Source organism: Peromyscus leucopus, chromosome 8b, assembly GCF_004664715.2.
Source record: "Peromyscus leucopus breed LL Stock chromosome 8b, UCI_PerLeu_2.1, whole genome shotgun sequence".
NCBI classification, from domain to species: domain Eukaryota; kingdom Metazoa; phylum Chordata; class Mammalia; order Rodentia; family Cricetidae; genus Peromyscus; species Peromyscus leucopus.
Window position 1 is genome coordinate 82,182,906 of NC_051086.1, and position 24,348 is coordinate 82,207,253.

At 38.5% G+C, this 24,348-nt stretch overlaps 1 protein-coding gene across 5 annotated transcripts in view; it reads left to right on the forward strand.

Annotated features, from left to right (window-relative positions):
• The first annotated feature begins 3,962 nt into the window (after positions 1 to 3,962).
• The window catches only part of Abca9 (ATP binding cassette subfamily A member 9), a 71,212-nt gene continuing 50,826 nt past the window's right edge, over positions 3,963 to 24,348 (forward strand). For 2 of the 5 annotated variants that reach the window (XM_028865264.2, XM_028865266.2), the window contains exons 1-9: positions 4,376 to 4,599; positions 6,350 to 6,463; positions 8,912 to 9,119; positions 12,606 to 12,770; positions 14,025 to 14,128; positions 14,987 to 15,213; positions 18,557 to 18,698; positions 19,272 to 19,457; positions 23,146 to 23,293. In XM_028865264.2, the coding sequence (XP_028721097.1) occupies positions 4,549 to 4,599; positions 6,350 to 6,463; positions 8,912 to 9,119; positions 12,606 to 12,770; positions 14,025 to 14,128; positions 14,987 to 15,213; positions 18,557 to 18,698; positions 19,272 to 19,457; positions 23,146 to 23,293 (1,345 nt within the window). In that variant the 5' untranslated portion in view covers positions 4,376 to 4,548. Of the gene's footprint in view, positions 4,346 to 4,375; positions 4,600 to 6,317; positions 6,464 to 8,911; positions 9,120 to 12,605; positions 12,771 to 14,024; positions 14,129 to 14,986; positions 15,214 to 18,556; positions 18,699 to 19,271; positions 19,458 to 23,145; positions 23,294 to 24,348 lie in introns of those variants that run through there. The other 3 variants (XM_028865268.2, XM_028865267.2, XM_028865271.2) reach the window with 3 other exon arrangements.

Genomic DNA, 24,348 nt, shown 5'->3' on the forward strand with positions numbered 1-24,348 from the left:
GTTCTACATGGTATGCATTGTATGTCATAAGAGCACCTGGCAGTGGTATGCACCCCTCACAGGATTCAAGTAAGGAGGCATCCTAGAGGCAAAAAGTGGTCAAAGCTGAACTCCAAAGGGCTCAATCTTTGTCATTAAGAGATATCCAGTGGAGAGCTTGTACAGTTAAGTCTAGGAAAGAAAAGAGGTAAATAGAACTTGGTACAGTCACAGCCCAGTACGGCTGGAGTTGTAGACAAGGCAGAACCAGATGAAAGAAAGTCTTGTGTGTTTTCAGTGCAAGCAGGTCATCATCAAGGCATCCTTGAGAGGAACGTAACAAAAAGCATGTTTTCAAGATTGCTTATTTGGTGTGAAAGAGGATTGTTTTCTTATTTCTAAGAGGCAAGTAGACAAAAGATAGAGACATATAATATGTCTCCACTATCTAATAAATCTCCAGGAAAAAGATTAGAACTGAAGAAATATTTGACAAATGTATTTATTTGAAAATTTCCCAGAACCTCAAAAGCAAATCAAACTTCAAGATCTTGTGACTACAAAGTTCCATACAAGACAAAACAAAATACGTACCTGAACATGTTGTTATATTTCATACAACTGTGGTGAAAGAGGAAAATCTTTAAATTTCCTAGTAAGAAAAACAAAGCACCCCTAAAGAGTACAGGGAACTAAATTCAAGTTGTCTGCAAAAGCAACAAGCATTCTTAAATTCTGAGCCATCTCTCCAGCACTTATATATGCATTCTTACCAGAAAAACTACAGGAGACAAGAAAATTCCATGTTATTTTATTGTGGTGAAGACAATAATTATAGCCCAAACCCAACAACAGATTTTAAGAGCAACATTTGATGTCTTTCCATTTTTACCATCTCATTCCTCAAATCCAAAAGATATTTCTTTCTTTTTCTTTTCTTTTTCTTTTTCTTCTTTTGAGCTGAAGATCGAACCCAGGGCCTTGTGCTTGCTAGGCAAGTGCTCTACCACTGAGCTAAATCCCCAACCCCCCAAAGATATTTCTTAAATTATTTTTTAAGTCTGTGCACCGTGTGTGTGACTGTGGCCTGTGGCCAGAAGAAGACATTGGTTCCCCTGGCACTGGAGTTCCAGATGGTTGTGAGTCATCATGTGGGAGCTGGGAATCAAATTCAGGTTCTTGGGAAGAGCAGCCAATGCTCTTAACGGATGAGCCACCCCTGTAGCCTCTGGTCCCAAAGATTAAATCTTAAATGATTCCTGTTTGGATATCATCATGTATGCTCTGAATCTCATAAATGTAGAAACTCAGGCGTTTAGGGCAAATTCTTTGGTCAGCACTGCACAATGAATAAAGTGTACAGGTGAAGTTTCAGGTTCAAATATGTTTAACCTTTAGGGAGCTGGAAGGGTGAAGAAAAATGCTGAATGCAGACAGAGATTGAGTTTTTACATCACTGGAATAGCTGAAGTTCAAGTATGTTTGTTAACATTTAAAGATAGTCATTAGTAGATCAAAATTAATATCCATAACTTTCTAGACAAGATCTGGTATAAAGGAATCCATAGAAAGGAACAGAGAAAACACAATCTGTGCAGAAATGGAAAACTGGAAAGCATCAGGAAAAAAAATAAGATATTCTTAAAATAAAATGAGCAGAGGAAATTGATTCACCATTTGACTTGTATTTCTTTTATAAAAGTGAAATTAAAAAATCAAATTAAATAAAAGGAAAAATCTAATTGTGTTACTTAAAAAGGAATCTTACATACAAAATAATGGTGCTTGATCAAAATATGCCTAACAAATGAAAGTTAAAGTGGAGGGCTGGAATGTATCATCAAAATGATATTCCAGGGAAAAGTACATAAAACAGAATCAAGTATAATTTCTTTAGTATATATCTATAAAGATTTATGGACTCAGAGGTTAAGAGCACTGACTGCTCTTCCAGAGGTCCTGAGTTCAATTCCCAGCAACCACATGGTGGCTCACAACCATCTGTAGTAAGATCTGGCACCCTCTTCTGGCCTGCAAACATACATGCAGACAGAACAATGTACACATAATAAATCAATAAATCTTAAAAAAAAAGATTTACTTATTTTCATTTTATATGTTGAGGAGTTTTGCCTAAATCACTGCTTCTCAACCTGTGGGTTGTAACTCCTGGGGTCAAATGGCCCTTTCACAGAAGTCACCTAAGGCTGTGTGCATATCAGATATTTACATTATGATTCATAACAGTAGAAAAAAATCACACTTATAAAGTTGTGGGAGCCCGTTTTTCAGGTTGCTCGTGGCTTTACCCAGCAGGTCTGCATAGAGAGGATGATTAGGACCACAGGCCTGAGTGCAGGTGTCTGAGATGGTCCGCACTTGGCTATATTGGCGGGGGTGGGGGGGGGGAAGGGGGGGTCTTTTGCTCCACCCCTTGGTGTCTCTATAAATACCCTGGGGCAGAGACAGTTGGGGCTCATTGTAATAGGTTCTAGGCCCTCTCGAGGCTGTCCTTTATTTTCTATCTGTTTATCTCCACAATCTAAATCCTTCTATCTAATATTTCCTGCTGCTCCCACTCAAGAAAACTCTGGGGAGCTGGGGTTGGTGGGAAAACACTCCACATGAAGTAACAACAGAAATAATTTTATGGTTGTGGGTCAGCACAGCATGAGAAATTGTATTGGGGGTCATAGTGTTAGTAAGGTTGAGAGCCATTGACCTGAATATATGTCTTTACTTCGCATGCATGCAAGGTCCATAGATGCCAGGAGAAGGCATCAGGTCTCTCTGGAACTGCCCTGTGAGTGCTGGGAACCAAACCAGTCCTCTGAAAGAGTAGAAAGTGATCTTAACTACTGAGCATCTCTCCAGTCCCTCACATACTATGCTTTTAAGAAACTATATATTTAAGGAGACTATCAGACAAAAATCTACATGTATGCAGTTCAACTGGGTCTGAGGAAAGAGGAAATACATTCATTTATAAGAAATAAGACATTTTCTAAATTATAGTCCCTGTGTATGAAATAGTAGCACTGTTATTAAGTGTGCTAATGTGTGTTCCACAGAAGGCGACAGACATACAGAAACAATCAGGAGACTTGTTTTCACTGATTATGAGTTCAATCTGGTTGTACAGACTTTGCTGAGCAATTTCTGGATCTAATATAATTAGCAAACAAGTAAATATGCTTGAAGGAATACTGAGGGAATATTTCGTATCTGTGGGGTGCTTTGTCTTCCACGTATACAAGATGTTCACGATAAGGTAGCCATTGCCTGCAACAAGTGTTAGAGGACATGGACGACAGGACTTGTTGAAAACCAGTGGTTGTCTACAGAGAAACTTGCTTCCTGGGATCTGATGTTAATGTAACAATATTTTCCTTCGCCCCCTCCCTCCCCTGCACGCAGTGTGTGTGTATGTGTGTGTGTGTGTGTGTATGTGTGTGTGTTACACTGCATATGTGTATGCACTTAGATAATTCAGATAAAGACCCGAAGACAATCTTGACTATTATCCTTAGAAACACTGTCCGTTTCCTTTGAGACAAAGTCTCCTAATAGCCGGGACAGAGCTCACTAACTGGGCTAGCCAGGCTAGCCAGCAAGCCCCAGGGGACCTCCTCTCTTCCTCCCTGCAGCACTGTGAATTTATCCCTAAGCCAACACTCCTGACATTTTCACATGGGTTCTGGGAATCAAACTCAGTTCCTTATCCTTGGAAAGCAAGCACTTTACTAAGTGAGACTTCTCCACAGCCTGAGAACACAACATCTGCTTTCTTCCCTAAGAATGATGGAGCAAATAGAATACGCACAATGCTGCTGAGATGCAAGGAAAAATTCAGATTTACCCTGTTACTCTGAAAACATTGCTTGGTTGTCATGTGTAGATCCGGCTTGTATGTTTATTCCTGTAATTTAGGAAAATCTTTTCTGTTCTGCTCAGAGCTGGCCTTTTACTATTTTTGTTTTAAGGACTCTGTTGAGAGTAAACTCTCCAACTGGGGTCTAATCTGAAAGAAATAAAAATGTTTTTAAAAAGCCTAGCTTCTTCCTGGTTTGATAGTTGCTAACATTCAGATATGTCCAGCCAACCATCTGCAACCACAAATTCCCTGCTGAGGAACTGGCGGGAGGCAGAGGAAGAAAAAACAGCCCAGGAGTGAGCAGAGCTTTGGCAGTCAGTCTGAGCTTAGTGAAGAATTCTCTTCAGAAACCAGAGGGAACAGAACCGTTCCCGCTAAGTAAAATTAAAATCAAGATGCAGCAGTGATCCGAAAACGAAGAAATGTGAATTCTCCTCCAGGACAAAGATCTGTGGATGAAGTTTTTGAAGACTTCTGCTTTAACTTCCCTCAGTAAGTTAACTTTGAAACGGTGGTTATTAGCACTTCAATGCAAAGGACAAGAAAAGGCAGCAGAGCCCTGTCAAACATTTCTGTGGAAGTCATTAGCTGTAGGAAGTTACTAGTAAGTCACTTTGATTTTGCAGACCTTTGAGTACGTTATACTGCATGGCTAAAGAGCAGTCGGAAAAACTAAAAATTTTCCGTTTTGCTCCATGACTGAAGCATTTTGCACAAGCAGCACATTAAATGGAACAGGCAAGTGGGTAAGTGGAAAGGAATGTAGCTTGTTTGCCTCTTGCTGTTTTCAAAATTACTTGAATTGCTTATTCCTTTTTTGTGTGTGGCGGTTTTCGGTTTACTGCCAGAGGAATGTAAACATCGGGATACAAGATTTTATGAATTTTGAGAATTGTTTTTAACTGACTTGAGAGTATTTAACCAAGAAAACTTAGGAAATACTCTACTAACCTGTTTATCATACTAAATACATAAAATGATCTGACTTGTGCAATGCTTGCACTCCCTGAGTACCAGGAATACTGTCTGACTGGGAAATTACGGGCTAATAACCAATTTGTTATTTTTAAAATTACACAATTTACTATTCAGAGCAATTTAAGCTAACTTAATATTTTATTCTTCTAGAGCAAACAGCATTTTGCATGACCATGTACCATTGAATAATTAAGTCTTAACAGCCAGGAACAAGTAATGCATGGTGGTTAATTACAAAATTGTTTTTATTTATGAACATTTTTCTCCATATATAATAATCAAGAAAAAAAGTGTCGCCACTTGGACAAAATATCTTTATGCTTTGGATACCCAGGCTTGCCACAGTATTGATTTCTAATTGAAAATGTAGTTTAGTATTTATTGGAGTTTCCAACTGTCAGAGTCTACTGATGACATTACTCCTTGGACTTTATTTATGTAGCTGGTAAATTCAAACACTTTAAGCAATATTAAATTATCTAGAATATCCATTTGTCTCCCTTGGACTTAGATGCTATTGACCTGTGGTTTTCAGATTTTTTTTTTTTTTTTTTTGGTTTTCCTAGGAGTTTTTCAGTGAAGGGTCAATAAAGGGTTGAGTTAATCATTGTCTTGAGCTCATGACATACAAAGCACCTATCTTTTCTTTTTGTTTATTTATTTCCTTTGAGTCAAAGTCCCATTTCACACCTGACCTCCATTCCTATTTCCCACTGCCTAAAATGATGTTTTAAAATTGTATTTGATAATGATCTTTTAGTTCCAGGATCTATTTAGAAATATGTATTGCTCATGCTGTGAATTCATATAAATTATATTGTTATATAAGTCAACCTTTTCTTTCTTTTTTCCTCCTTCCTTTTTTTTTTTAAGATTTACTTGACACCATGTTATTTAAGATTTCTTATATTGAGCCATGAGCATCAGCCCATTGCTTCTGATTCCTACAGAGTTAGGTTTGAATAGTATTTGTAAGTGTGTGTTCTAACACCCTGTCACAGTGACCTATATATGGAAGAACCTGAGTACAGTTCCCTCGTGAACCAGAGGGCAGACCCAGGAGCAGAACTGACTGGTAGTGGGGTTCTGCTGAGTAGTAACTTAGTAATTAGTAATAACTACTAGTAATTAGTAGTAACTACTGGTAGCTAGTAATAACTACTGGTAATTAGTAATAACTAACTAACTGACAGGATAACAAGAGACTTCTACCACCCTATATAAAGCTTGGTCAGCTTAGCTGCCAAGTTTCATGAGGAGAGCAGCATGTGACATTAGTAATCTCTGAAAAGTCATTCCATCGAAGAAAAGACTCTCTCTCATAACTGTTTTCCTTTTTTATTTTTTTTTCAATATTCTGCCATCTCACATTTTCCTTCCTTTCCTCTGTTTTCTGTGTTTGGAGCCCTTCTTCTGGAGGCATATAAGTGGAAACAGCTGTTAAAATGTTTCCTTTTGGTTTGATTGCACAATGTTTCTATTTCAGACTTCCACATTTACTTCCTTTGCATCCTTTAGAAAAACAAACAAGTCAAAATGAGGAAGAGACACTTCGGAGTGGGTCAGCAAATGTGGGCTCTTCTCTGCAAGAACTGGCTGAAGAAGTGCAGAATGAGAAGAGAGACATTGATGGTATGGTTCAGGATCTATGTGTTCTCCTATGTAGAAAGGAAAAGGTATTTTCACAGTGATGTCAACACAGTAATTAATCAATGATTTTTTATACATCCAGATATAATTAATAGGCTAGAAATTTTCAAGTCTTGGACTTTGCTACTATTTTTTTTTCAAATGAAAAATTTAAATGTGTAGCATTAAATATCTTACTAGAAACATTTTTAAAAGGACTCATATTGAGAAATTCCCTATAACATGAAGCTGTATAGAGATAGTGATTAACATCTGGTTTAATTTGGGTCTTATGAAGGCATGGACACTCAAAGTAATTAATTCATAATTACTTCAGAGTGTAACCTAAGGTTAAAAGAAATGAAAAAAGTCTCTCACAAAGAACTACCACTGACGCTCTCCCCTTTCTCTACATTTCTGTGCCCCAAACAATTCTCAGAACTCTCTGTGACATCACAGGACAAGAATAATTCACTTACTGAGGAGGTTTATACCAGTGTGTATTCTCAAACACAGAAAAAAGCAAACTTAATGTTTAGACATTAATATGGATAAATGTCTCACAAAAAAGTGATTTTAAGGAAAGGACTACAGGTTAAACATATACAGTCCTGTAGGACAGGAGTGTGAAACACTTTAAAAATATTTATTGCCTATTACCATGAATATATGAAAGAGTGATGATGTATACAAAATGAAAGATTGTGATCATTTCTAAATAATAATAAATGTAGATTACAAAGATGTAGATGATGTGCTTAGCAGAGTGTGCACATAGTTGTGTGCAATAATATAAGGCTGATTTTTCTTCGTATTTAAAAAGATTCAATTCATGTGATTTCATCAAAAAAGTGAAATGCAAGTGACATATAATTAGCTCTGTTTAACCATTCTACAATACATACCTATATTGAAATACATTGTACACATAAATGAATATAATTTTTGTCTTTTAAAACTCAAACACATAATTTAAAATGTCGTAAAAATTTAATGGTTTTTTAAAAGAGAATGGTATTTTGCTGGGAGAAAAATGTATCCACCACAAAGAAATTATAAAACTGTGGAAAGATACTCATGTAGTTATCATGTTCTTCTTAGCAATTACATTGTAGCTACAAGGTCAATCTGAAAGTAATAATGTGCTTATAATCAAACAGAAAAAATAATATTGGGGCCTTTATTTTTATTGCACTAATACTCTTTTTGTTTTTAACAATGATTAGATATGTTTCCTGTAGAATTCATGATAAACGCAAATTAAAGTCACTCATTAAAAGAATTAGCAAATTAATGTCTGATTCTGTGAATAGTATGGGTATTCATCCAAGAAATATTTGATGAATGTTTTAGATTGTAAATGAATAAACCTTAAGCGTAAATCAATGGTCATTAAAAACATTAATAAAGAAGCTGAGGACCTACTTTAAGTAATTGTTATACTTCCAAACGTTTACTCTTTTAAACTCCATATATATACATATACACAGCTAAAGTTGTGTATGATGAATGTGGTATACCATGAGAGAAGAATAAATAAGTAAATAAATAAATAAATAAATTTTACAATTGACAGTTTCATGCATTTATATAATGGCTTTTAGTTACTTTTAATCATCATTATTCTCTTTCACTAGAATACTTCATCTCACATGTGCCCATTCTACTTTTATGCTTCTCTGTGTGTGTGAGAGCCACTGAGTTTAATTAGAGTTTCCTCTTTGAATTCAAGCTAAGATGATAAAATGAATTATTGACACTGGGCTTCAGACATGTTCTGTTGTATTTACAGTTCTAAAATACAGTGACTGTCATAAAGAACTTTAAAATTCTTTTGATGAGCAGTATTTTGCTGCTTCTTCCATGTGTAGGCAGCTGAAGAACAAAATGAGGCCTTGCTTCTGTTGATGGAAGTACTTACCTATTCCATGCCACCTGCCTTCTCAAGTTCAAGCTTGTGGTCCATTCCTGTGGACAGGTGGTTTCTGAAGAGTCTGAAGAGACTTTCATTAGAGTTGACAAGCATCCGGCCTTGCATTGTTGAATAAGAAAACATTTTCAGTTATCATTGGAACTGCTGTTACACTCTGTCTTGGTGAACAATGCACGTGTCACAAAATGTGCAGACAAAAGAACAAAAGTAGGAGCTGAAGGGCTGGCTCAGTTGTTAAGAGGAGTGGGTGCTCCTGCAGAGGACCTAGGTTTGATTCCCAGCACCACATAGTTGCTCACAGCCATCTGTTAACTCCAGTTCCAGGGGATCTGACTCCCTCTTCTGTGCACCGTTCATAAATGGAATGGATCTATAGAGAACAGAAGTAAAGTCAATTACATTAAAATGGGAGAGAACAAATAGAATGGAGAGAACGCATGGCAGTATGACAGGTTGACATTGTTTCAATTGTCTGTGGTAGAAAACCTGGTGTTCCTTTTTCTCTCGTTACTATGTAGGAATGGTTTTTCTCATTTCTTCTAATATTGCTTGCGTACCGATTATCCTCCAATTTACATCAAGTTCATGATGCTCCTCAAATTCCTGAAATGGATCTGGGACGTGTTGATAGTTTTAATGATTCTAATTATATGATTGCATTTGCCCCTGAGTCTGAAACTATCTATAAGATAATGTACAAAGTGGCATCATCTCCATTCATGAAAGGTATGTTTTGTGGCAGTTCATGGAATAATTTCCTTACTTTCAACATATACAAATTCATTTTTAGGATTTTCTTGAAAAACAAATGTGCTAAATGTTGGCATTTCTAGAGTTGATTAACAACATTGATGGGTATTATTTTTGTGATATCAAGAAGGGTATCTTACTCCAGTAACATATTTGAGCAATTGTACTTCAAAGAGGGTTAAAGTTCTTTATAAAGCATATCAAAATTAGATGAGTCCTGGATTATTTAGATGTATGATTTTGCAAGATTCTGGGGATATTCATTGGCAGTGGCAGCCTGACTTTTTAGTACTTCCAAATATGCTAAAAGTAGAGGAAGTGAGTAGCAGTGTCAGAATCCATAGGCAGTGTTTACAACAGAAGTAGGTGACAGAGTGTTCTCTGTATTTCAAGATGTAATTGATGGAGGGGGAAGTGCTTAAGGCCCCCAGAGTGGCATGACATCTTTCTTTGGGGTCAGTACAATAGCATAGAAGTCATGGAACACATGGAGACTCTGAGGAGACTCCCCTTTGAACTAATACGTATACAGAACATTAACTAAAACAGTTTTTAGTAATTGTACTGGTAGGATAGTCCGAGAATACAGTTCTGAGGTGCTCAATATGTGAAGTAGGGGAGATCAAATAGATACCCAGGGAATAGTCTCATTCTCTCCTCTTATGACTTTGAAACCAGCAAGTCTCAGTGTAGAAGAAAGGAGAGGCAACAGTCTAGGCTAGGAATTTTGTGGAGTGAGAGTCCTTGTCTTTCTAGATAGCTAAGAAACCATCGGAACTAATAGTTAGGTCAAAAGGACCTGGCAGCCAATTTGGCATATATTGGGCTTCTACTCATGTGATTATTCAGATCTCAACAAATAGATATTTTAAGTCTATATTTTCAGGATGAAGTGGAAAGAAATATCTAACTGATTTTTTTTATTAGAAGATGATAAAAAATGAACTCTTATAGTGAAAAATTTTAAATTAAGAGGAAATAGCAGCATGAACCCCAGGTGACCTATGCTGTTATTACACAGCCAGATAGACAATAGAAACCATTGTTTTATAAATGTTTTCTGCTAATAAATTTAAAAAAACATAGAAATAGACCGTCACAATTTTGAAACTCCCTTTGAGTGGATGGATCTAGTTATTCAGCATTGATAGCAGCTAATAGTCCCCCAAAGAGACCATCAGAAATTAGGAGCTTCTAAGTAGGTAAAAAGGAGGACCCTAAGAGGGTCACACATGAAGGGTCCCAGGAAGGTAAAATAGTTAAGATCTCCTGGGTAAACTGGGAGGAGGGTTAGAAGGGAAGGGATGAAGGATGGGAACAGGAGGGACTGAGATGGCCTACTGGAGGGAGGGATGGAGAGGGGAGCAATGAAGGAGATGTCTTGGTAGAGGGAGCCATTATGGGGTTAGGGAGAAACCTGAGGCTAGGAAAATCCCCAGGAATCCACAAGGATGATCCCAGCTAAGACTCCTAGCAATAATGGAGAGGTGCCTGAACTTACCTTCCCCTATAACCATATTACTGACTACCCTAATTGTCATCATAAAACCTTCATCAAATAACTGATGGAAGCAGATGCAGTGATCCACAAGCAAGCACTGGGCTGAGCTCCTAGACTTCAGTTGAAGAGATGGGAGGAGGGATCACAGGAGCAAGTGAGGTCAAGATCTTGATAGGGAGAACCACAGAGACAGATAACCCAAGCTGGTGGGAGCTCATGGACTCTGGCCTGTCAGCTGGGGAACATGCATGGGACCAAACTAGGCCCTCTGAATGTGGGTGACAGTTATGTGGCTAGATATTTGGAGAGTCCCTGACAGTGGGACCAGAACTTATCCTGGGAGCATGAACTGGCTTTTTGGAACGCATTCCCTAGGGTGGGATACCTTGCTCAGCCTTGACACAGCGGGTAGGGGCTTGGTCCTGCCTCAACTTAGTATGCCAGACTTTGTTGACTCCCTGAGGGAGACCTTACCCTGTCTGAGGAGTGGATGGGGGGAGGAATGGGAAGATGTGGGGGGGAGGTGAGAGCAGGGGAGGGAGAAGTAGGATTGGTATGTAAAATGAAAAATAAAACTTTTTTAAAAATAATTTTTATTTTTTTTTTTTAAAGAAATGATTGGCTTCTAATCTAGCAACACATTACCTCCTGTAGTCTGGCTAAAAGGATCATACCTGAGTCTGATTAAAAGCCTCTAATACAGCTATTGAGCCTCAAGAAATCTGCTGCATTACAAGGAACATGTTGAATTGTACCAAGAATATGTGTATGACAAAATCAAGACTGCAAAATTATGAGGGTTATCTGGCCTGGGATAAATAGCAGCCACTGCCACTATATGAGTTAGAACAAATGGTCACTTAAGTAAACAGTATTTAGATTTAACATTTGTATATTACCTTGTCTGTTGGCTCACATGGCACCATTGCCAAACGAAAATAGTATATTCTCTTATCAGACAGGTCTGTCTGTGTGTGCATTGAAATGGATGGATTAGTATTGCTATTATTTAAAATAGATCATGGTTTAAATTTTTCCCCTCTTTTTAAATTTAATTAATTTTTTTTCCATTTGTTTTACATCTTGACTCATCCCAATTGCAGTTTCCCCTCCCCCTTCTCCTCCTAATCCCTCCCCTCTCCCCATCCACTCCTCCTCTGTTTCTGTTCAGGAAGGGGCAGGCCTCTCATGGGTGTCAACAAAGCATGGCATGTCAAGTTGAGGTAGGACTAAGCTTCTCCCTTTGTATTAAGGCTGGGCGAGGCTACCCAGTATGAGGAATAGGTTCGCAAAAGACAATTCAGGCATTAGGGATAGGCCTTGATCCCACTGCTAGGAGTCCCACAAATAGACCAAGCTATACAACTGTCACACATATATAGAAGGCCTGGGTCGGTCCCATGAAGGTTCCCTACCTGTAGATCCAGAGTCTGTTAGCTCCTCTGAGCCCACGTTAGTTGTTTCTGTGGGTTTCCTTGTTCATTATGGCTTAAATTATTGGCTAAAATTCTTTAGAGAGATATGAAATATTTTTTAATAAGATTATCTGCCAGGGGCTGGATAGATGGTTCAGTGTTAAATACCACTTGTCGCTCTTTGTAGAGGAACTGGGTTTGATTCCCAGCCACACCTTGTGGCTGATAACTATCTACAACTCCAGTTCCAGGGACTTTGAAGCCTTCTGATTTCTTCTGGCACCAGGCACACATATGGCACACACACATACATGCAGGCAAAACATTCATACGCAAGATATATAAATCTTAAAAAAAAGGTGTTTGCCATAGAATATTTTCAGTTTGATTAGAACATTAGAAATATCCCACTTCATTCTAAGTGTGAGTGTATTAGGGAAGAAATAACTTGAACATAAAATTACCTCAATGCACTTAAATCTGGTATGCTGTCATTGGACCACATAGGTCCCATAGGAACTATTATTCCCTTTCTTCACATGGCAGGAAGAAGAATCGTGGCATGTCCTGATGAAAAATGTATGAATGAACTAGACTTAAATTACTCAATAGATGCGGTGAGAGTCATCTTTAAGGACACATTCTCATATCATTTGAAATTTTCTTGGGGTCAGAGGATCCCTCAAGTAAAAGAACACAAAGACCATTCAGGTAACTTTGCCATTAGGAAATATGTATTTATGTAGATATTGCTATATGTCATTAGACCCAAGGGGCATATACAGAAAAAGCGAAATGAATGACACAAGCCCCTATGCTAATTTCCAAGCACCAATGGATTAATCTTTATTAAATTAGACCTACATTTTCTAAAAAATATAATTTTATTGGTATATATTCCTTGTATATAGTGATGGATTTAATAAAAACATTCAGTCAAGCCTGTTGTGTACTTTGACCATATTCCCCCCACCCACCCTTTTCTCCTCTCCCCTTTCTATTATCCCCATTCAGGCTTTTTCTACATTCATGTCATTCACTTATATGTATATATGGTTTTATGTATTTATATAAAATCTAGGTTCTATGAATGAGAGGAATATGATCATTTGTCCTGAGTTTGACTCATTTGTTTAATATGATGAGCTATTGTATTCATTTTCCTTCAAACTACAACAATTCTTTTTCTTTATGACTGAATAAAACTTCACTGTATAAAAGTGCATCTACTCACCTGTTGGTCGATGCTTAGATAGGCTCTACCTCCAACTAGTGTGAATAGTGCTACAGTAAACATAGGTGTTTGAGCATCTCTGTGATATGTAGATCCAGAGTCCTGGCACAAACTAGCTGCACATCTATGCAGCTAGATGGCTTTTTTATACATATAACAGCTCCACTTTGAGTGTTTTTAGGAGCCTCCATGCTTATTTCAAAGTTATACTTTTAAGTTCACTGTTCCATTAAGAACTTAGAGCCTTGCCATGAGTTCAAGACTAGCCTGAACTACAGAATGAAATCCTGTTTCAAAAAAACAAAACGTTACATATGTTATTTTTTCTGTTCTTTGCTTCATTAAAACCTTCAAGAAATCTTCTCAGTCATTCCCACCCATTTAAAAATAGCTCAGTGTTTTTTGTGTTAATGAGTTTATTCTTTGTTTTTTTGGCACAAACAACAGAAGGAAGCAGCCAAAACAAACATTTAAAAATTGAAATAATACAAAATAGTATGAAAAATAATCAAGAGCTCATCTTTTATTTTTTTCAAGAGCTAATCTTAAAGGATTTTAACAAAGCAATTTTGGTATGTCCTCTTTGGGCATGCTCTACAATTTGAACCTATACACCTTACCACATACTATTGTAGATTTTAAACACATTTTGGATAATTACTGATTTTTATTTATCCTATAGCTAAGACTGTCTAGTCACATAATCATGGTTGTGTCTTCTTTTCTTGAAGCTCCTTGTGAAACAGTGAACAACAAAATAACTTGTAAAAATTCAATCTTCTGGGAGAAAGGCTTTGTGGCCTTTCAAGCTGCCATTAATGCTGGCATCATAGAGGTGAGTATTAAGTTAAAGGAAACTAAGTCCACTATATACTGAGTTTTGATAGGTGGAGATGTGGGTTGTCTTATTTTGTAATTTGGTTGTTTTTAGCCACTAAGCATAGTATGCTGAACAACTTCTGTATCCAGACTGTAGTGTCAACGTACTGGTGACTTGAAAATATACATAGTATAGGCACTTTTAAGCAGAGATCCTGGTAAGACAGAGGTTGAAATACAGTCATTATAAGGGTTCAGGGTGTATTGTGGGTTAGTAAATCATGTGCTGCATGAACAATAAAACAGGAGCTATGTAGCTGGAGAATTTCTCTTCAGCTTCTGCCGAGTCCCACCGGTCCTGGAGCCCATTTATAAAATAAATACATAGACACTTATATTATTTACAAACTGTATGGCCATGGCAGGCTTCTAGTTAACTGTCCTTATATCTTAAATTAACCCATTTTTATTAATCTATAAGTTGCCACATGGCTTGTGGCTTACCGGTACCTTACATCTTGCTTGTCATGGCAGAGACTGGCAGGTCTTTCCCCCCAGCCTTCAACTTCCCAGAATTCTCCTCTCTCCTTGTCCCACCTATACTACGTGCCTGGCCACTGGCCAATCAGTGTTTATTTATACAGAGCGATATCCACAGCAGAGCTACTCTGATAGAAACTCCAGAGAAGATCTAGTTTGAAGTGTTACTCCAGTTAATTTTAAAAACAAGAGTAAAAAATTTTTTTCTACTGGACTTAAAGTAGAACCTTGGACATTCCAAGAACTACATGCCTTCTTACAGTCTGAGGAAAAGAGCCCAGGGTTGTAATTAGATTAACGATAATAATTTGTTCATTGTGGTGTCTTTGTTTAGATCACAACAAATCATTCAGTGATGGAAGAACTGATGTCAGTTATTGGTTCAAATATGAAGATACTACCTTTTATTGGCCAAGGAGGAGTTACAACGGATTTTTTAATTTTCTTCTGTGTTATCTCCTTTTCTTCATTTATATACTATTTATCAATCAACATTACTCAAGAAAGGCAATACATTACAGCATTGATGGCAATGATGGGACTTCGGGAGTCTGCCTTCTGGTAAACTGCATGTCTGTGATACACCAGTCAGCACTTACAAACAGATTAACTTAACTACGGGGACTCCTTAGGCTTGTTTATCCCACACCAGACTTGATACTCTAGAAAACTAGGGCGTATGAATGTTTGAAATACATGAACTCACACGCTTGGAAACTGGAATTTTCTCTGTTTCTTTGACTTAAAGAAAGCCTGGGTTGCTTCCCATCTTCAGGGCACTAACAACACAGAGTTGTTGTTACTCCTAGTTACTAGTTATTATGTTATGTGAACCAACAACTGTGAGAAGTTAAGAGTTTTTTTTATGTAAAATGAAATATGTATTTCAGATACTATGTTAAAAGTGATGATGATTTGACCCCACTTTACATGGGTTATTTAAGAGAAGCAATTATGTCTTGAGCACTGAGCTTTTCTTAATAGAGACAAGAAAGCAGAGGGGTTAGGACAATGACCAACCCAGTGGGAAGCCGTAGGCTGTCTTCATCTCAGCACTTAGTAGCTACCACCTTGGATGTGTTACTCAAACTCTTTCAACTGCAGTTTTCTTTTCTGTGAAGCTCATAGTTCTACTTCTTGTTGACCGCAGGATTAAATAAATGTACTTAGAGTGCCTTACACTGAAGTTGAGAAACATTAAACACTCTCTAGAAGTCAGTTGATGGACGTGTAGATGACAGTGCATTGTGAAAGGACAGTAGATGTAAGTTAAGAAACCAAGGATCCAGTAGTTAGTGACAAGATTTAAAATAAGATTAGCCAAATGACATATTAGAGACAGGCAGAGAGGTAGAAATGAGCACAGAGTCAGAAAGCAGTAATTTGAATGTCAGGTTTGTCTTTCACAAACTGACCATTATTTTCAGTGTTAAAGATGGTGTGGAGAAGCCAGGCGGTGCTGGCACATGCCTTTAATCCCAGCACTCAGGAGGCAGAGCCAGGCGGATCTCTGTGAGTTCAAGGCCAGTCTGGTCTACAGAGCGAGATCCAGGACAGGCACCAAAACTACACAGAGAAACCCTGTCTGGAATAAAACCAAAAAACCAAAAAACAAAACCAAACCAAAACAAAAAAAAGATGGTATAGAGACTATGCACAGTTACAGGAACATGCTAGTGTCTGAAGAGAAAAACTATTGAATAGGAAGAATACACATTTTACTAGCTGGCTTGTGCCAAATTTGTTATTTTTTTTCCTAAAATAATGTTCACTATACTAAGTGTGGAAGTAAAGAAGATAGAGGCTGGAGAGATGAATCAGCTGTTTAGAGCACATGCAGTTCTTGAGGACCCAAGTGTGCTTCCCAGCATTCCAGTCTGGTAGCTTCCAAGTGCCTGTAACTAGAGGTCAGGGCAGCTCATGCTTCTGGTCTCCACAGGCACACACACATGTGCACATACTCTCCTCCACACCCACCCACAGAGATACACATATACAATATGTAAAACACATCTTTGAAAAAAGAAAAGAGATGGCAGGTTTGATACAATGCAGATTTTTTTCTTTTGTACCTTTGTGTATTAAAATCATGTCCATAATATTGAAGAGAATTTGTTCACTATATTTTAAAAGATATTGAAAACTATAAAGAGCCAATGGAAAGTAATACGTTAAAAAAAATCTAGTGAGAAGGAATTTAAAAAATATAAGGGACTTTTTTTCTCCTTGGAGGAAAGACTGATATTTTATTTGAATGAAATTAACAAGTTTATAGAAGGCAGATAGATGAATAGTTTCAGTATACTGTGAAAAGGGCATTATTAAAATTGAACAGGAGAAACAAGACTTCCTGAAGTTGATGGGATTTTCTACTACAAATGAAAGGAAGCTAGCTATCCATTGTAGATCTATCACCATGTTATATCCACAAAAATACCCAACTAATTTAATTCTTTAATTTTTTTCCCCAGAGAGGAAATTGAAATGTAAGGAAATTAAACAATTGCTTCTTAACATATTTTGTTATAATGTAACAGAGAAAATTTGAACCTAAGTCTGTGACATTACTGGACCCTGTGCAGAGCCCCCTTCTGTCTTTGGCATCAGTAGTAAATACACCTCTTCATACCCACCTACTTGGCTGTATTCCCCGTGGATAAGCTCTGGGCATTCCTGCACTGAATCATCTATGTCCGCAGCTGGCAAACTACTTTTATGCGGGCTGTGAAGTAGGAGTGGCATCTTCACTTTCAGAGCTGGGAAGAAAATAAAAAGAGCAGCAATCGTTTAGGGGACATAAAAATCGATTGGGAACTCAAATGCCGTTGTCTACAAACATGTTCTCCTTGGGATACAGCCACACATTGGGCATAGATTGTCTGTGATTGCTCTTCTGCTGTGATGGCAGCACTGATGGCGACAAAGGTTGTTTGGCTTGCAAAGCCTAAAATGTGGGCAGTGAGTCTCTTTAGTGCCTATGTGGTTTCCATGACTTCCTTATGAAAGAAGTTGAGCAGAACTGAAAAAGCAGCAGATTCTTCCTTAAACTCTTCCTAAAATCCTTTCCCCATCACACTCATCTTATTGTCCAGTTCATGTCCTTCTAACTTTGCACACTTAGCTACGGTCTCAGTTTCACTCTGTTGCTGTGATAAGCAAAAAGCTACCCTGGGAAGGAAAGGATTTACTTGGATTATACTTCCCTGGTCAGAGTCCATCACTGAGGGAAGGCTGGACCATAACTCACAATAAGATCTCAGAGGCAGGAACCATGGAAGAATGCTGTTTGCTGGCTCCTTCTCTGGCTTGTGCTTAGCTAGCTTTTTATACAGGACCACCTGCCTGAGGAATGTTGCCACCCACAGTGGATGATGCCTTTCTGCATCACTCAATAGGTCCATGCCTCACAGACATGCCACAGACCAAGCTGATCTAGGCAATTCTGCAACTGAGGCTTCTCCCCTCCCAGAAGACTCTAGTCTCTATCAAGTTGACAACGTTAACTAAGGCAGCTATTTATTATTGTACACATTTACTTGCTAATTGTCTACTTTACTCTATAGAAGATGAGCTTTAAGCTGGGCAGTGGTGGCACACGCCTTTAATTCCAGCATCAGGAGGCAGAGCCAGGCAGATCTCTGTGAGTTCGAGGCCAGCCTGGTCTACAGAGGGAGATCCAGGACAGGCACCAAAACTACACAGAGAAACCCTGTATTGAAAACAACAACAACAACAACAAAAGAATATGAGCTTTAAGATGAGGAAGTTTTCTGGTTCATTAGGAATTACCCTTTTAAAAGAAGCTCTTGATAAATCACACACTTTAAAATCCATTTGCTTAGTAAGTGGATGAATGGAGTGACTGAGTCATAGCATTTGCACTAATCCTGTGTTTTCTGGCCAGGCTTTCCTGGGGTTTGATGTATGCTGGCTTTATCCTTGTCGTGGCTACTTTGATGTCTCTTATTGTGAAATCTGCCCAAGTTGTCGTCTTAACTGGTTTCATGGTGGTGTTCCTTCTTTTTCTCCTTTATGGCCTGTCTTTGGTAAGTTGGTGAGTTCTTCCTGCCCCGCTTCCCTCCCTCCAATCATGCATCACTAATTGTGTTTCTGCCTTTTCTGTTCTATGCAGTATTTGCACAAGGCACTATCCATGTAGTATCCAACTGAAAATGATGAGACATACTTTCCAAATACTGTATGGGTCAGCTTTCAGTCCCTATAGCACACACCAGAGAGAATCAGCTAACAAGAAGAAAATGGTTTGGGTTCCCCCCGCACCCCATAGTTTTGGAGATCTCAGTCCATGGTTGGTTGACCCTGTTGCTTTGGCCTGTATCTGGGCAGCATATCATGTTAGCAGTTCATGGCCAGGATGTCAGAAAGAGGAAGAGGCTGGGCTTTCACAATCCCCTTTAAGGGTAAACATCCAATGACAGGAAAGCTTCCCACATGCTCCACTTCTTAAACATTCTACTCCCCCCCTCTCAGTAGTACCTTGGGCTGAAGACTTTAACATGGGTGCCTTTGGATAACACTTACCCAAACATGAATTTCCTTTTAGTGTGCAAGCCATGGTCCTCAGACCACCATACCAGTTAATTTTTTTCTCCCCTCAGATAACTTTAGCTTTCCTCATGAGTGTGTTGTTAAAGAAACCTTTTCTCACTGGTTTGGCCATCTTTCTCCTTACCATCTTTTGGGGAAGTCTGGGATTCACAGCATTGTACAAACATCTTCCTGCCTTTATGGAATGGAGCTTGTGTTTCCTTAGCCCCTTTGCCTTCACGACTGGAATGGCCCAGGTAAGAAGTAAGATCATCATTTTTTTATTTTTTTCATGTTATTAAAATTTATTTTTATTTATTTGGATGTGGGTGTTAGTGTACACATGCACAGGCATGCTGTGACATTAGAGGTCAGAGGACAACTTGGCAGGTGTCAGTTCTCTCCTTCCACCATGAGGGTTTCAGGGGTCAAACTCAGGCACTTTTACCAGCTGAGCTGTCCTTGCTGTCCCACGATTGTATTTATGTACACAACACTCTAAACACATTCCTTCTATGACTTATATAATATGCACCAAACACTAAAGTTGTCTCCTTATTTTTATAGAGAGAGAAATTTAAGGGATAAGGGACATTTTTGTTTTTCTGTCATTTTTTAATAATTTTTTTTGTAATTTTTAACAATTATAATATGATCACATCATTTCCCCCTTTCCTTCTCCTCCTCCCACCTCTTTCCATGCCCCTCCTCCCCATCTGCATCACTCCCTTTCAAATTCACAGCCTCTCTTTCTTTATTATTGTCACACACACACACACACACACACACACACACACACACACACAAATGCATAAAGATATAAATTTAAACTGAATCCTTTTAGTGTTTCTTGTATGTATGTGATTTCAGGGCTGACTACTTGATATTGGATAACCAATTAGGGGCCTCATCCTTTGGGAAGACTCACTCTCTCTCATCATCCTTAGTTGCCTGTAGTTTCTTTGATCAGGGGTGGGGCCCTGTGAGATTTCCCTCTTCTACATCAGTATGCCTATTGGTGTTGTCCTTTTTCAGGTCTTGTTTAGGCATATTCTTGGGGTATAATGAGTGCATTTTCCCTGTCACTTATGGCAGACACACCTCACAGCAATTTTCCTCCTCCTTTGGTTCTTAAAATCTTTCTTCTCTCTCTTCTGTTCCCTGAGCAGTAAGTACAAGTTGTGTTGTATCCATTTCAGCGGAGAACCCCACAATCAGTTGTTGTTTACATTTTGACCAATGTAATTTTCTATAATGGTCTCCATCTGTTGTGAAGAAAAGCATCTTTGATGAGAAGTTAGAGCTGCACGTAACTGTGGGGATGAGGGTAAATATTTAAAATGCAGTTGGGAGCGGTGCTGATTCAGGAAAGTGATAGTTGGAGGTTTTCTGCTGAGATCAATGACCTCACCAGCCCCGAGTAGTTGGCTAGATTTCCTGTACCAGGCATGAATCCCCTCTTGTTGAGTAAGGCTTCAGTCCAATTACAGAGCTGTTGGCTAACACTAAGATATGAATACCGCTATTGCATCTTTAAGGTTGCTTTGCCATGCTGGTCATTGTTGTGGGTAGTAGGCATCACAGCTGGGTAGGACTCTTAGTGCTTCCCTCTCTTGGCAGCTTTCATACCATTGTCCAGTACTGTGAAAATTAGTCTTCAGGGAGGAGGCTTTCAAGTCAGAGCTAGGTCAAATCCTCCCCGTCTTGTGTACGAAGTGCATGGTGCTTTTAGCAATAGAGACCTACCTCCAACATCTGGGAGACAGCAGCAATAGCCTGTATTGTTTGGGGAATCTCTTGGACTCCCATAAACAACTTGAAAGGGGGTTTCTCATGACTGGCCCTAAGATTTTTGTTAGTTTATAGCTTTAAATATAGAAAGGCATTTGACAGTTGATGTGGCTCAGCTTATACTTCTAACTAAATATTTGTCTGATTTAAGCTTGAGAAACATGAGCCTTAATAGTATCACAAATATTAGAAATTTGAGAATTTGAAATTTTTTAATTTAATTGGGCATTTCTACATGAAATTAAATCTCTCAAAAAGTTAATTCATGTTAAATCATTGCATGCTATTGAAATTATTCTTCTCAGCCGGGCGTTGGTGGCGCACGCCTTTAATCCCAGCACTCGGGAGGCAGAGCCAGGCGGATCTCTGTGAGTTCGAGGCCAGCCTGGGCTACCAAGTGAGCTCCAGGAAAGGCGCAAAGCTACACAGAGAAACCCTGTCTCAAAAAAAAAAAAAAAAAAAAAAAAAAAAAAAAAAAAAAAAAAAAAAAAAAAAAAAAAAAAAGAAATTATTCTTCTCTTTTCTGCCCAACTATAAACTACTGGGAGCCATCCCCAATGGTGAACAGGTTCCTAGAGAATGTATGGATTTGATGAGGGAAGGAGTAACCTAGCCATGATGGTCGGGAGAACCTTGCAGCCTGACTGACTAGCAGCCAGAGTGCTTCTTTATTTATAAAGAATTTAGTAAGCAGGGATAGATTCCTGTTGTTCCAAAACATTGATCATATCATTTTTGGTTTTGGATATGTGTTTCTTGCTAATCTTTTAGTTATCATTAGTAAATTATGACAGAACAGAGTTTTCATTTCCAATCATTTCCCCTCAAGATTTGACATCATTGATAAACAGAGTTATCATTTTTCCTCATTAACTCATAACCCAGGTTTTAAGACTCTAGAGGCATAGGACAGCCTGTTCTCAGGCTGGTAGCTCTGGTTGCTTCAAGGATGCTAGACCAAAACAAAATCTTCAAGCCAGCCCAGGCATATTGCCATGTCCCCAGGAGTGTATTATTAACTCTTAATGATCAGAGTGCCCAAGAAAAGTCCTCAGGCCAAAGCTGCTGCAGTTATTATTCAAATTCTGATATAATACAATGTTAATATTTTATATCCATATAAAATTTGTTTATATGTCTAATCCTGGCATTCTTTTGTTCTTTGATCATATGACACAGTGGCTCTGCATGTGGTAACTTTACTAAGAAAGGGAGGTCTCATTCTTGTATCATCTTTCCACTCCATTCTTTGCTCATCAATATAAGTCTCTGTGTAGGGCAGAGTTAACTTCAGATAATCTAACTTTGTTGCTGTATATGCCATGTAATTGCTTGAGTATATAGTGAGAAGAGGCTTGCGATCTGAACTGTGACCAACTCCTCTAGCCCACCAAATCTTGTTGACTTTTTAAAGTTTACTTTGTTTTGAATATCTTGTTCCTGAGTAAGTACAAGGACGAATGTTTCAAGACTGTCTCATAGCCTCATAACGAGACCTCTGGCTTCTTTATGTGTGTCACAACCTCCAAGGCATAAGGAAGACCTTGAAGTAGATAAGGATATCTATCTCCCTAAAAGCTGGAGGGGTAGTATGATCAGGACTCTCCTGGGGAAGCTTAGAAGCAATACTCCTGGGAGAAGGCATAAATGACACATAAGAAAATTTCCATCAATCCAATATCTCCAAATACAAATATTAAAAGTCCCCCCACAGATGGAGATTGTAACCAAAGGTGGCATGGCGACTATTCCGAGGCTCAGCTTTGCTGGATCTTTGTCAGGCAGCTGTGCTGGCTTTATGCTTCTGCTGTGCCTATCAGATTAGGCTGTGCCAACTCACAAACTTTCATTCCTCAAAGTTTTCCACTCTGATATGGAGTGCCCCACTCAGGAACACCTTCACCCTTTATTCCTTTTAATCCTGATGAATTTTTGTATTTGACATGTCTCAAATACCACCTTCCTGGACCTTTTACCTCCTCTGAGGAGAGTTAACCATAGTAGTAGCTGCTATGAATGGCAATAGACTGAGCTGTATAGAGATATAAATTGTAAATCATTTAACTTTCCCTTTGGTATCTAGCAGAACTAAGACAATAATTATCCGTAAAATTTCATTAATCTTTTTAAAAACTCTATGCATCTCTTTTTCAGCTTATACATTTGGACTACGATGTGAATTCTAATGTTAATTTGGACTCTCCAAACAACTCATACCTGATCATAGCCATCCTTTTTATGTTGGTTTTGGATGCTTTTCTCTATTTGGTACTGGCATTGTATTTTGACAAAATTTTACTCAGTAAGTAGTAGAATTATTGTAATTTCATACATTTATATTACCTGCATTTACTTAAAGTAACTGTCTATGACAGTGGTTCTCAACCTTTCTAATGCTGTGACCCTTTAATACAGTTTGTCATATTGTGGTGATCCCCCACCCAAACCATAACAGTATTTTCATTGCTACTTTATAATTACAATTTTGCTACTGTTATGAATCATAAAGTAAATATCTGATATTTCCAGTGGTCTTAGGCGACCACTGTGAGGGGGTCATTCGACCCCCAAAGGGGTTGCATTCCACAGGTTGAAAACCACTCGTCTACAATGTATTGAATATAAATGGTATAGCATTTTCTTTTCAAATTTTCTGAAATTATAGGCAACATTTTGAGAATTCCATACCCGTATACAATGAAACACGATCATATCCACTCTCCATTCCACTTCCAACTTCCCCCATGCCCCTCGAAAGATGTTTCCCCTCCTTTATTTTTGTTTTAAATAATCCATTAATTCCAGTTAATAGTGCCTCTCTATGCATGGGGAGTGGCTCTCCACTGGAGCATGGGAAACCAGTCAGTGACCACACCCCCATAAATCATGGTCCTCCCTTTCCCAGCAACTATGCATTAACACTGCCTCTTCAGAATGGCATGGGGCCTGGGGCTCCTCCATCCCACCTGTGCTGACATTTCAACTGCCTTGGTCTTGTATAGGTCTTATTCAGAAAACTACACCTCATCTTAGCTCATGATTGCAATAGCCACATCATGTCTAGAAGACAGTACTTCATAACACTCCTCCCCATCCTTCAACACTTATGGTCTTTACACCTCTTCTTCCACAATGTTCCCTGAGCCTTGGTGATGGTGGTGTTTATATTGACGTCTCATTTAGGGCTGAACATTCCGCAGCCTCTTACTCTCAGCACTTTAGCCAGTTATTTATTGACTGCTCTCCACTGCAAAAAGAAGCTTCTCTGATGAGGGCTGAGTGCAGCCTAGGTCTATGGGTGCACTGGCTAGTTTTCTGTCAGCTTGATATACTGTGGGAAGTGTTACCCTTGGGCTG